The 14,806-nt window shown below is 41.2% G+C and overlaps 1 protein-coding gene across 3 annotated transcripts in view; it reads right to left on the reverse strand.

Moving 5' to 3' along the window:
* PDHA1 (pyruvate dehydrogenase E1 subunit alpha 1) overlaps positions 1 to 14,806 on the reverse strand; it is a 143,834-nt gene that overhangs the window by 11,461 nt on the left and 117,567 nt on the right. For 2 of the 3 annotated variants that reach the window (XM_078772326.1, XM_078772327.1), the window contains exons 2-6: positions 8,958 to 9,044; positions 7,483 to 7,656; positions 3,602 to 3,728; positions 907 to 998; positions 594 to 686 (exon numbers count right to left, since the gene is read on the reverse strand). In XM_078772326.1, the coding sequence (XP_078628452.1) occupies positions 594 to 686; positions 907 to 998; positions 3,602 to 3,728; positions 7,483 to 7,656; positions 8,958 to 9,044 (573 nt within the window). The remainder of the gene's footprint in view (positions 1 to 593; positions 687 to 906; positions 999 to 3,601; positions 3,729 to 7,482; positions 7,657 to 8,957; positions 9,045 to 14,806) is intronic. The other variant, XM_068106124.2, reaches the window with a different exon arrangement.

The raw sequence follows: 14,806 nt of genomic DNA on the forward strand, positions 1-14,806 counted from the left end.
AGATGAGATGACTTAAAAACATTTTTAACTAGAACGGCACTCGGTAGTGAGCATACCTCCACCAGCTGAACAGTTTACGTTTTGTATCTCACCGATAGGCCAGATCTGGATTCGGACCTGAACCAAAATATAATCAGCTTGTTCTTGTCACCTAACTAACTCATCCACCAAGTTCTGTCTGAATCCGTCCACAATGTTGAGATAAAGTGCTATATATCGTTTTTTGACCCCACCTCTCAATGGTGATGAATCACTTAAAAATTCTCAGATCCAGATCCAGAACTGGATCGTCACCAAAATCTAATCATTTAATCCTCGTCACATACTCAACATCTCCACCAAATTTTGTCCGAATCCATCTACAACTTTTTGAGATATCCTGTTAACAGACAGACAGACAGACAGACAAACAGACAGGGACAAAAACATAACCTCCATCCATCTTCGGTGGTGGACGTAAATAACAAGTGAAGCAAGCTTCATAAAAAATACAGTCAACGATATTTTGTCTAAGTAACCTCAGACGTGAATAAAAACACTGCACAGTGGAGCAGGAAAATATGGCTTGGCATCTTTACAAGATCTTCACTCACTTGGTTAGCTGCCCCATCTCCGTACATTGCAACACAAAGGGAATCAAGACCTTGGTACTTCAATGCAAATGCTACACCAGCACCCAAAGGAACCTGAACACAGAAAATGTGAAACATGTTTGATTTTAACGATGTTTAAAATGTGATTTTAAGAATAGGAGAGAGTGAAAGATTAAGAGGAAACATTTTTGATCAATTTAACAAATAACATTGAAAATCCTTCTTTCTCTTTCTTTCTCATACTCGACTCAAACAAAAACTTTCTCATACTCATCCCAGGGTAACTCCTCATGAAAGAACGAGGAGAACTCACCTGAGCTCCGACAATTCCATTTCCTCCATAGAAGTTCTTGAAATACATGTGCATGGACCCTCCTTTACCCTTGGCACAGCCACCTTGCCGACCTGAATGGGAGTCATTTAGATACTGAGAAAGCAATGATAGCCCTGTGGTATTTCATATACAGTGCCTTCAGAAAGTATTCACACCCTTGACTTTTTCACATTTTGTTGTGTTACAGGATGAATTAAAATGGATAAAAGTGAGATTTTTTGTCACTGATCTGCACATCAATAATACCCCATAATGTCAAAGTGGAATTTGTTTAAACAAATTAATTTAAAATGAAATACAGAAATATCGAATTTACACAGGTAATCAGCCGCATGAATCAATACTTTGTGGAAGTGCCTCTGGCAGAGATTACAGCTTCGAGTTTTCTTGGGTATGTCTCTATCAGCTTTGCACATCTGGATTTGGGGAGTTTCTCCCATTGTTCTTTCCAGATTTGCTCAAGCTCGATCAAGTTAGATGGGGAGCATCGGTAAACAGCAATCTTCAAGTCTTTCCACAGATTCTCAATGGGATTCAAGTCTGTGCTATGGCTGGGCCACTCAAGGACTTTCACGTTCTTGTTCTTAAGCCATTCCATTGTTGCTTTGGCTGTATGCTTGGGGTCATTGTCCTGGTGGCATGTAATCTTTGCCGTAGTCCAAGGTCTTTTGCACTCGAAAGCAGTTTCTCCTCAAAGATTTGCCTGTATTTGGCTCCATTCATTGTTCCCTCAAGCCTTCGAAGTCTCCCAGTCCCTGCCACTGAAAAGCATCTCCATAGCATGATGCTGCCACCACACCACCATGCTTCACAGTAGGGATGGTGTTAGACGGGTGATGAGCTGTGCTCGGTTTCTATGAAATGTAGCACTTTGAATTCAGGCCAAAGAGTTAAATTTTTATCTCATCAAACCACATAATCTTTTGCCTCATGCTCTCAGTCTTTCATGTGCCTTTTTGCAAACTCCAGGCATGCTGTCATGTGCCTTTTTCTCAGGAATGGCTTCCGTCCAGCCACACTCCCATAAAACCTACATTTGTGAAGTGCTGCAGAGACTGTTGCCCTTCCGGCTAGTTCTCCCATCTCAGCCATGGAATTGTCATTGGGTCATTGTCATTGGGAAGTGGTCATTGGGAAGTGGTCATTGGGAAGTGGTCATTGGGAGGTGGTCATTGGAAAGTGGTCACCTCCCTGACCAAGGTCCGCCTTGCCAGATTGCTCAGCTTGGTCAGCCGGCCAGCTCTACGAAGAGTCTGAGTAGTTCCATATTCTTTCCATTTCCCAATGATGAAGCTCACTGTGTGTGCTCTTGGGAACTTTCAACACTCTAGAAATTGTTTTATAACTTTCCCCAGATCGATACCTCCTCACAATTCTATCTCAGAGTTCCATGGACAGTTCCTTGGATTTCATGGTTGAGTTTCTGCTATGACGGGCACTGTCAACTGTGGGACCTTGTATAGAAAGGTGTGTTTCTTTCTAGATAATGTCCAATCAATTTAATTGGCCAAAGGTAGACTCCCATCAACTTGTAAAGACACCTCAAGGATGATAAAAGGAAATTGAATGCACCCGAGCTCAATTTGGAGTGTCATAGCAAAGGGGTTGAATACTTATTGACAAGACTCTCCCCTCTGGGCTGGTGCTCCTGCCTCACACCTAGCTCGGCTTCACGCGGTTGAAACCAAAGCATTCAGAATCATTGGAATCTCCCGCGATGAAGCTGATTCTGAGGGCCTTAATCTCTCTCACCGCAGGCAGGTTGGTGGTCTTTCTGTCTTCTAACAACTTCTCTCTGGCCTGGCTCCCCCTGCTCTGTCTGTGCTTTGTCCCCAAAATATTCCTGCAGGACGCACAAGATCTGCCAGCAACCCTCTTCTGGTGAAACTGTTAAAATCGAGACTCACCTGCTCACCTTCACTCTTTCATTCCTTTTTTCTCCCACCTCTGGAACAAACTCCCACACTCTCGCTAATCCCTCTCCTCCCCTCCATCCAGGTCTTTAAAACAGCTATTCACCACCATCTCTTGTCTTCCCCATCCAAAACCTTCACCTTTTCTACGCCCGTTAAAACACCCCAAATCCACCTCTTTCAATCCCCAACTTCTTTCCTGAAATTCCGAGTAGTGAAGTTCCTAGTAGTGTTCATTTGCTTTATACCATGTACCCCTCCCTCCTCCCCCAGCCCTCCCCCTTCCACAGATCCACCGACGTCCTTGTTCTCTACTGTTGTTGTGCTTGTGTGCTTCTCTCTCCCTCCCCCTCTTGTCTCCCTTCATTGTATGTTTTATGTGTGTGTGCATGTTTTCATGTTCAATGTGTTAGCTCTTACACGAGCCTTGATTCTGTATACAAAAAAAAGCAGAAAAAAAAAAAAAAGACAGTTCAGCTTTTCATTGGTAATTAATTGGTAAAAATCTCAAAAAGAAATTCCACTGACTCTATGGGGTATAATGTGTAGATCAGTGACGAAAAATCTAAATTTAAACCATTTTAAATTCAGGCTGCAACAAAATGTGAAAAAGTCAAGGGGTGTGAATACTTTCTGAAGGTACTGTAAATAGACAGTTGCAAAAAGTCAATTTGAACTGAAGGTACTGTCACGAGATTTATGCAAACTCTGAATGTCTGAGGTCGTGCAAAAAATATAGATTGCGAAAGATACCTTCGTACCTGTAAGCTCAGAAAGGATGCTTTTCAGAGCCACACCTCTCAGGTAAGCAATCCCATGGACCCTGTAAGCTGTGATCAAGTGATCAGTTGGCTTTATTGCATTCTCTATCCCCACTCCACATGCTTCCTTAAGGATAGGCACAGATAAATGAGATAGTAAGATAATGTGCTCTGTAATAACATTATTAAATATAATTAACACCAAAGCTTATGCTTTTTAATTCAAGACTCATTTACCAAGCTAGGTTTACAAATGTCAGTTGCAATAAATGTCAAATGCATTTTGCAAAAATGTATTGCCTCCTGCCAATATTTAGACAGCTTTATTAGTCCCCTACTGGTGTACACCGGAGGGGACTACAGGCTTGCACTCCGTCCCTCCGTCCGTCAGTCAGTCAGTCAGTCAGTCCGTCACGCAAAGAACAGTTTTCCGTACTTTTTTCTAAACTCTTAATGCTAATGATTTCAAACTTGGTACATGGTTTCCTCATGATAAGTTACAGATCAAGTTCGAACTTCACGACGTTTCGATCATTTTTGACAAAGTTATGGCACTTTGATCTTTGGGAATTCTGATAATTCTGATTATCCTTAACTCAGTGTCATTTTAAGTTTTAATTTCCTTTAAAAAAAGATTTTCTCTGCAATAATAGGACCGATTGAGATCAAATTTTCACTGTAGGGGGGACTCGGTCTGTAGAATATTTGAATGGCAATTATGACGGCACAGGTCACGTGGTTCGGCCGCCATATTGTTTTTCGTGAAAACACGAAAACCCCTTTCTCTGCAACGGCTGAACAGATCGAGGCCAAACTTTGCAGGTTAAATCGCATACCCATGACGAACAAAAAAGTCAGCGAGCATGACGTCGTGCGTCACATGGTTTCAGAGTTATGACGTTTTTAAGCATGAACCTTTAAAACCGAGCTCCTCCCTCATTTTTGATCCAATCGAGGGGAAACTTCACAGATCTGTTCAGCATGTCAGTCTACTAAAATGTCCTTTTGGAATTTGCGATAGGGTACGTGGTTTGGCAGATATCGTTAATTAAACGAAAATATATATTTTTTAAAATGGATATCTCTTGAATCGCTAGCACCTCAGACAGTGAGTTGGAAATTACATAATTCACACAGTGCAATACGTGCAGGCCGCTCCACGGAGCGACCTTGCGGGCCTATCAACGAGGCGAGGCGTGACACACATGTGTCTCAGCATACCTCAGATCAAGTTTGAAAACCAGCATCAACCGTGCATAAATTTGCATATTCGATCATTTTTGACAAAGTTATGGCACTTTGAACTTTGGTAGGGGACACGTATTGCAGCGCAATACTCAGAATGCTTGTTTTTACATGAGAGGTTATTTAAAAAATAAAAACATAGGGGCAATACTCCTGGCGCTCACCTGATGGAATAAACAGTATACTGCACTGACTAAAGGTATTTTAAATCAATTTTAATGGTTGCTGGAAGACAGCACAGCATGTAGAATCATGCTAACATAATCATAAGACTTTAACCAAATAAAAAATAACTATTTTGGGGACCAACCCCCCCCCCCCCAACCACCTCCCACCCCGTGTACCTCCTCAGACCCCAATTTTTCCAATGTCTTGAATAAACATTGGTACATCAGGGATGATGAAGGTTGTGGTGACGTTTCATCAAAATTGTGTGTGTAGGTTCTGAGGAAAAAGCAAATACCCATTTTGGGGGGCAAGCCCCCCGTAGACCACCTTAGACCCCGATTTTTTTTAATGCCAGGAACAAACTTTGGTACAACACGAGTGATTAGGGTTGTGGTCAAGTTTCATCAGAATTGCATGTGAAGTTTCTGAGAAAAAAGCAAATACCTATTTTGGTGGGCAACCCCCGCATAGATCCCCAAAGGGGCAGATATTTTAATGCCATGACAAACTTTGGTACATCATGGGTGGTGAAGGTGGTGGTCAAGTTTCATCAAAATTGTGTGTGTAGTTTCAGAGAAGAAACCAAATTTCCTATTTTGGGGGATCAAACCTGGACCCACGTTTGATCCCCCGTAGATTTTTTGAATGTCCCTTATTTTCTATCGTCTGGCATTTTCCACAAGCCATGTAATAAATATAGAATCCGGTAGTAATACTCCGATAGTAATAATTATAGAATAAAGTTGCATGCCAATAGAATGAAAAAGGCACAAAAAGAATAGCAGCAAAATTTTTCTTTGTCCAGGATTGGATCGATACCGTATTTGATGACGAGCAATGGGAGAAATGATTTACAGTATCGGGAAAGACCCCCATACAGATTGCGGGAAATAGGTTTGTTTTTAATTCAGTGTAATTTAATTGATGTATGTGATGTATTTTTTCATCCGTCGTTGTGATGGCCACTTTCTATGGCCACTGCAATGAAGGCCATTCTTGGGAAAAATGCCAGGGGCATAGAAAGGGCCCCTTTATATGGTATGTGCCATGTAGCAAACTATAGAAAAGAAGGGACATTCAAAAAAAATATCGTGTGCATGCTGTACTACCCTTGTGTTCTTAGGAGGAACCAAGTAATGCTCTAGAAAAGTTTGTATAAAGGGGCACCATACATATATAGGTTAAAATATATTTACTTCTTCATGCAGCTGTATGAATCAAATTGGCACCCCTTTATATGAACCTTTCTAGAGCATTACTTGGTTCCTCCTAAGAACACAAGGGTAGTACAGCATGCAAACAAATTTTTTTGAATGTCCCTTATTCATCTGCTATAAACTCATCTGCTGCTCATGGGGCTGATACAGCAGTTATAGATCAGGTTAGTCTTATGAGGAAGGGCAATCAAGCCCAGGCTTGACTCATAAAAGGGAATTTAAACATGACCAGGAATGTCATCTATCTATAATTCCAGTAATCTCTGTGTGTGTGTGTGTCTGTGTGTCTGTGTGTCTGTGTGTTTGTTTGTCTGTGACCGCTGTTTCTCGACAACCACGGGTCCGATATACTTGAAACTTGCCAGGTATATTGCTGGGGACCCGAGGATGTGCCTTTTCAAGGTTTCATATTAATCGGAGAAGTAGTTACCGAGCTATGGCGATTTCTTTACCAAACTCCGCAAGCCGTTCGCTTTGGACCAAACCATTTCATGTAAATAGAGGGGGGGGATTGTCACCGTACTCGCAAGCCGTTCGCTTTGGCTTTGCGAATGGACCAAACCATTTCATGTAAATAGAGGGGGGGGGATTGTCACCGTACTCGCAAGCCGTTCGCTTTGCCTTTGCGAATGGACCAAACCATTTCATGTAAATAGAGGGGGGGGGATATAATTTTAGATATATATATAGTTCGGGCATGCCCTAGTATATTAAAACGAGTTATTGTGAAAACAAATTCCAACATAGAATTCAGCAATTGCAAGAAATTATACTTGCTTCATGTGACCTCCACTTTTAGTTTAAATAGAAGTTTGGTATATATGAATGAATGAATGATCGTTTTAAGGCCATTTTCCCCGCTAGAGCGGGGGTTAGCCTTGCGGGCCCCATGACAATCATGGTTCCCTGTTTGAGGCAATGTTTTTATGGCCGGATGCCCTTCCTGATGCCAACCCTTGGTCACGCTCTTACGATGCGCAGGGATACGGTGTACCTATTCTAAATCGGGGTACACACCGTGATCATTCATCCCAGCAAGCTGGTACTCAATTTGCCGACCTCGGAAGGATGACAGGCTGAGTCAACCCCCCTGGCGTTAATTCAGCGATCGACCGGGATTCGAACCCAGGATCCTACGATCCCAAGCCGGCACCCTAACCGCTGAGCCAACACCAGGCTTGGTATGCATTGGTATGGTATGGAATGGTATGGTATGCTTGGTATGCATTGCGAGATTGAGTAAAGACGCACTTGTCCATCGTAGAGGTGACAAAACCCACGAATGACTTTCTGTTTGTAAAGCTGATCAGCCTTCAGTTCCATACGCCTGATTGTCTGCATCTGTTTGTAGTACAGTAGACCATCTTCCCGCGACAAGCTGACAGATATTGGAGGAGCACTTTCCAAACCGTGGAGAAGGCATGGCTGAAAGGTGCAGAGTAACAGACAAGGAAGAGGGAAGGAGAGGTATGAAAAAAATAGTTTCCAGTAAATTCTGAAAATGATGCATTTTTAAAGAGAAAAAAAAACATATGCAAATTTAATAACGTTCAAAAGGTATAGAGCCAAAGAACATAGGTTTCACTATGTTGAGAGGGATTGATGGAAGCAGTCAGTCATCCTGCTCTTGTAATAATTGCTTGCCCACTGCTGTATCAAAGAAAAGCAACAAGGAAAATGGAAATGGACAACATTTACAAGCAAAAAATAAATAAATAAACTTTTGTTCTAGATTTATTGATTAAATATTTTACACTTTCAGCTGACATCGATGAATGATGTTTGTTGCATTTGCAAGCCACTAATTGGCTGGATCTGGATCTGGACCTGAACCTGAACAAAAACCTAATGGGGTTGTTGTTGCCACCGACCCAAATCATTACCTCTGCCACCTAAGGTGGATGGAAGTCACCCCTGTCTGTCTGCTTGTTTGTGAACAAGATAACTCAAAAAGTTGTGGACGGATTCAGACCAAACATGGTGGACAGGTTGGGTGTGCGACACGGACGAATCGATTTGATTTTCATGAAGATTCGAATCCGGATCCAAATCAGAGAATTTTTTTTTTTAAAGGGATTCTTCACCAAATTTTGATAGATGAAAATGTACCAGAAAAGAGGACCGTGGGCCAAATTTCAGGTCTCTAGGACGTATGGAACCAAGAAAACGAACGGCTCAAATATTTGAAACGGGACAAACAAACAAAGTTCAGATGAAGTTAAATAAAAGTGTGTAAAAAGGGTTTTCCCCATCTAAAACGTCATTTGAATTTTAACATTTCAAGAAAATGTGTAATGTATTTTTTAAAAGAGATTATGTAAAAAAAGAAATGTCCCAATCAAAATTAATGTACAGTAACCTATAAGGGTGGTTCAAGTTTTCCCTGGACTTGTGTACTGTATACAAAAACACCTGGACTGCAAATACAATAATGTATACATTTGAGGAAAATTATCGACATACATAGTGCAGAAAACATTAATCAGCTTAATGTTCACAAAACCTGCCTGTTTTGTATGCATTTCAGACAGAGAACTGTTATAACTCCCACGTGAGCAACATTCGTGGGGGAAGTGGTGATTGTGGTGAGGAGGAGGAAAAGGGAGTGAGGGAAGGGGGTTGCGGAGGGTAAATCCTGTGTGACATTGGCAAAGGCAAAAAACAAAAGCAAAAGTTTAAACAGGAACAAGATAGCTGAAGGAGGAAGGAAAAGGCCGATAGAGAACCTTAACATCGAAAGTTGCCTCCGATGCAAAATCAGCCAATGAGCGTGCTCCCAGATTTCTTCGCAGCCACAGAGCCTGTAAAGCACACTGGTATAACAAAAAGGAGGAATAAACCTTATGAAAACAATTCTGGACCAAAACAAAATACCCAACAACATATGCAGCCATCATTGCTACAAATAAAAGAGCTGTTTGTTGGCAGTGTGGTTGTCAATGTTGAAAAACATAAATGAAGAACTGACCAAAAAAGTACCAAAAATTATAAAGGGAAAAAACACGAACGATACAAACTGACTGCACCTTTCTTTGTTGTCAAACCCCAAAATGTAAAATGTTGTTTCAAATGCAGGAGAACATCCTCAAAGTACAAGAAGTAAACGGAAAAAACATGTTTTAGGGCAACACACTTTTTTTTTTAAAGTTGAAACCTATTAATTAATAAAAAAACATTTTTTTACTTTTTAAATTAAATTTTGATGAGAAGTTGTGTGGAGGAGGAAATGAAAATGTACCAGAAACGAGGACCGTGGGCCAAATTTCAGCTCTCTAGGACATATGGAACCTAGAAAACGAACTGCTCAAAGATTTGAAACGGGACAAACAAATAAAGTTCAGATGATGTCAAACAAAAGTGTGTAACAAGAAAGAGCAATCAGATTGTAGGCCCTCGCCAGGATGCGTTTTCAGTGGGTTTTAAGGCTTTTGTGGTTAAAACAAATATGGCGGCCGAACCACGTGACCGATGACGTCATCATTGTTTATTTTTTCTCCACCAATTTATCCCTAGATTATGCTCAATAAATTTCATCTTGATCGGATGAAGTTTTGTACTTGTCGAATTATGACGTCATTATGGAGGCACCTATGACATCATTAACAGATGTTATTCCACATGGAGAGTTCTTTACGATGAGCCATGTCTCAATTTTTTCTATGCATTGCTTTCGGAGATAGAGGTGCAAAGTTTTTCGTTTTTTCCAAGATGGCGGCAGAACCACGTGACGTTATGACGTCATAATTATCATTAAAAAATTCTACAGGTGGAGTTGCACCAATGGTGAAAATTTCCTGTCAATCGGAACAAAGGTTGCAGAGAAAATCATATTTATTCTGTGCGGACAAACGGACAAACAGACAAACGGACTCAAATGCAATACCCCTCTCCCTCAGGCGAGGGTAATAACAAGTGAACGAAAAACATGTTTTAGGGCTACACACCTTTATTTTAAAAAAGTTTTAAACCTATTTTTTTTTTGATTAAATTTTTTATTTATTACATTTTGATACATGAAAATGTACCAGAAAAAGAAGACCGTGGGCCAAATTTCAGCTCTCTAGGACGTGTGAAACCTAGAAAACGAATGGCTCAAAGATTTGAAACAGGACAAATAAACAAAGTTCAGATGAAGTTAAATAAAAGTGTGTAATAAAAATGGGGGGAGGAGGAGCGTCATTTACAATTAACCATACACAGGTATATTATATAGTTTAAGAGTTGGCCATTTGGTTGAGTGATTGCTGTTCAGTCCTCACTAACTTGCGCTAGACAAGTGTGGCAAATATGCAAAGCACCCTTCATGACAAGGTGGCGGAGAGGGGAGGGGAGGATGGAGGCCTTCATCCTGCAATGGACTGAAATATCTCCAACCCATTCGTTCCTCTTTCTTTCCCCCACTTGTGGAAGCAAATCCCTCAGTCTCTTCAATCTCACTCTTCCCTCAAGAGCTTCAAGACAGCTGTTCACCACCATCTTAGATCCGTATATAGTTCACATTTTCGCACATCATTGCCCCATTTACAACCATTATATGTTCTACCCCCATTAACCCTCCCCAAGTTTCCAGGTTTTCCTTCCTAAGAGTTTGCAGCTGTATCCATGTTGTTAACCCCATGTACTCTACGAGCCCTCATTGTTTCCCACGTCCCTCTATTTTGTCCCTCAACCCTTTTGACTGTGTTTCCTTCACCCACACCCTAAACCCATCTTTCTACTGTTACTTCCTGATCCGTTCGACGTTCTCGCTCCTCCACAATCCTCAACATTGAATACAAAAAGGTTAAAAGGCTATGAGTGAAGTCACGAAAAATGGAACACTTATGTAAAAATCAGCAGTGGGAAATTTTCTACCTTTAAACAGTTTGTCTGTTGCTTTATTTTAGAGTATGAGGGTCCAGCGGTCCACGTGTACAAAAATAATGATTAGAAGATAACGGCTTGCCTTGCTTTTAAAATGGAGGCTTGTGAATTAGACAATTCAATATCTTATGTCACGTCCATCACACTGATAAGATCATGTGCCTAGCAATGTTTACCTGTGCCTAGCAATGTTTACCTCTAATTAATATTATTTTCTTGGCATTTGAAGATGCAGAGGGGTGAAAATTATCAGAAAAAAATACTAAGTGTAAGTCTGTGATGGAAAAATGTAACATTGGTTTGTAGGTGTTGCCATATTGTGTCCCTCTACCACAATCTACCATGAAAAGTTTTCCTCTGGCAAATTTTAGGGGTCATGAGTACAAAATACTCTCAAAATCTATTGTATGCCTCATGTCTTTATACGATATACCCCTCTTAGTTCACCAAGTACAGTGTATTTTAACATTAAAGGCAATATCACCTCAGTGTGACGGACGTGACGTAAGCGACAATGTCTGGAAATCATAAGATACTTGTTAATTTTCCATAATAAATGATAGTTTGCCATGACAGAAATTCTTTACATGATACCAGTCTTTCTAAAATCTATGAAAGCTGAGAACAAATAACAGAAACACATCAAACATGTCAGTTGTAAACTGTGACAACCTGACAACATGAAATTACATCAAGGTAAGTGAAAATCTAATTTTGACACTCAACAAGGATAGTGTATCAACAATAAATGGCTATTTTCCACATTACTTGCATTATGCACCACCATGTCAAGCCAATTACAGGCCTATGTATCAAAGACATGAAAGATAAGTGAGCATGACCAGGAGGAATAATTTGCAACTTTGTGCTGAAAACTCGAGACAGTGTGATCAACTCCTGATTTGGAGCAAGTCTGTTAGATGGTAGGCACAATCCTGTAGCAGTTCATTTCCTCTTTCCAAATTCAGTTTTGATCCTGTTGAGGGCTGGGACTTCCAGTGGGTCAACTCCAGTGAGGTCTAGCGGGCCACAGAAAATTGCAAATGGGTGGACACAATCTATGCCATCATTTCTTGGCCACTGGAAGACTGTATTCTCATTTCTGGTGTTTTGCGAACAAGACCGTTTGTCATTTCTGGTACTTATGTCACAGTGTGACGGATGTGACACTTCAGGCGACGGAATCATTATTTTCCCCTTCTACAAATTAACATGAAGGCACAAATTAATCATTTGATGTTTGAGAATAGCTAATGGTTGAAGCTGTCTCAGGCATATTTTTTCATATTTTTGTAACTTAATTTTTGAATAAATTAGGGTGTGACGGACGTGACATAAGGGGACGGAAATTTTTTGAAGAGTTTCTCATACAAAAATTTTTATGATGTGATATGTTTATTGAATTGTACTTATAGACTTCAACAGAGAATGGTATCTACAACAGAAAAATGCAAAAGATATAGTTATTCTGTTACCATTTGTAAAGGAGTAAAGTAATAATTAGTACCACTCAAATTGAGCTCACTTTGAAAATAGTGCCATCTTCCCATCTCAATTACTCCGCAATGAAGAGGGGTAGAACAATAATTTTTTCACTGAAATAAACCTTAGCATTTAAATTTTACATAAAAAAATAAGGAGACACCTCAAAACCGTCCTGCTAATAATAGTTGATCAAAGAAATGTCATAGTCTAACTACTTTACATTTTGCCAAAAATACCCCCTTTTTTGGCCTTTAACCTGTCACGCAAGAACCAAAAATTGTTATATTGTACTGAAGTCGTCTCTGCAGGTAGAGGAGACGCCATTACACATCATACAAGTGTAAAATAGTGGATATTTTATTTGTAATAAGAAAATATCAAGCCCTGTATTGAGAAAAATGAAAGTGTTCCATTTTTCGTGACCACTTCTATGCAAGTTTGTTTGGTGAGGTGAGGGGGGTTTGTTGGGGGGTTAAGGGGAGGGGAGGGGGAAGGTAGCAGGAGGGATAAATTATTATAAATGCACACAACATACATCTTTGTCCTACAAATGCTTTCAATTATCTTCCATTAACTCAAACGCATAGATAATTGGTCAATTAATACACTGCTTTCAAAATGATGTAATCCACCCCAAAATGCTTGGTGCGTGTGTGCAGAAATCACAGGAAGCTGAAGGGTTTCAGGTGAAATAAAATGTATTGTGTCCAGGATAAGGATCATTACTTGGGATGGCTCACCAAGCTTCTGAAAGAAGCCGAAAATACCTGGAAAAGTACCTGAAAGAAGGGGCCCCTGCACAACGAAAGACTTTGAGAACTTCCTCAGCTCACCTAATGGGAACTTGCTTGTTGTACAAACACCCGGCCCAGGTTCAAGGCCCGAGTGGACGGGCGTGTGCTACACAAACCTCAGACTGATCGATACCAGTGAATTATCTGTGTATTTGGAATCGGTACTTCTGAACACCAATGGAAAGGACATATCTGGGACTTCTACATGCACCGGTTATGTTTAAAATGATATATATACTGTTGCGGAAATGAGGATTGTGTTTTTTTATTGTGTTGTATTGTATGGTAAATTGTTGTGTAATATTGCTTGATTCTGGCCCCTCCTGCCTCCAGTGTTGTGTAAAGATCAAAGGGCGTTCCGGTAGTTAATTCCATAAAGCATACACGTCAGCCAATCATAGAATACCCCTGTTCGATAGTTATATCTTTATTATGTGTATCAGGGTAAGGCCTTGTCTTCCATTAAAATGACACTCCATTGCACCAAGTGAAAGAAGAGTAGATCCTCTTTCATTCCCATTCCCAAAAACCGCAATTGCCAACTGTTCCCTCCGCAACTCCATTCGCCACGAGGTAGGCTCGGAGAAGAAGGGCGTGTCTCCACCTCGTCATAGAGGGGAGGAGTGAGCCAGCCCCGAACAACCAACCAAGCACGAGGGGTTTGGTTTGAGAGGGCGGAGGAAGAGCGATTGAGGAGGTTCGCGAAGGTTGAGGGGCGGGGCCTATATAACCCGCCGCGGGACGCTCCCCAAAGAGATGAGTTCTGAGTTCTGCAAAGAGACGAGCTTCAGAGAGAAGTGCGCAAGGAGGGAAGAGAAGCGAGAAGGAAGCCTTTAACACAAGTGCGCGAGAGAAGCGCGGGGAAGCCTTGAGAGAAGTGCACGACGTCACCCTGCTCGCTCCCAGCCTGACGAGGCCCGGTTTGCTGTGCGCCCTGCAAAGCCTTCCAGCTTGTGGTCCGAGCTGAACCTTCCTCCCGGTTCAGCCAATCGTTCCTGCCTCCATTCCCCATTCGCGTGAGTTTGTTCTGTTTGTTCTGTCCTGGGTATTTAATTAAGTTTGTATAAGCTAGTATTTTCACTGTGTCACCTGCTTTTTCCATGTTCCCTGTATATAATTTTGACTGCTGCTTTTGCTTGTGTGTGTAAATAATAAATCCCGTTACTCTTCTGTACGTCTTCTTCTTCCTCTTTACATTCGGTCGCTTTAGAGGTTTCCAAATTGAATATCTGTGGCGCGATCCGGCCAACGTTCGGGGATCGGGTTAGTCGGGAAAACTGTACGACCGCGGGGCCTCCGCTCGGCAAACACAACATCTTATCCGCGGGCCGTAACAATTGGTGTCGGGAGCGGGGTCGGACCCGAAGCGCGCTTAACGCGCTCAAAATTACGAGCTGCTGGAAATTGTTTTGTTTTTAAAGAAAAACCCGAAT

The sequence above is a fragment of the Myxine glutinosa genome, chromosome 2 (assembly GCF_964187855.1).
Source record: "Myxine glutinosa chromosome 2, kmMyxGlut1.1, whole genome shotgun sequence".
Lineage (NCBI taxonomy): Eukaryota > Metazoa > Chordata > Myxini > Myxiniformes > Myxinidae > Myxine > Myxine glutinosa.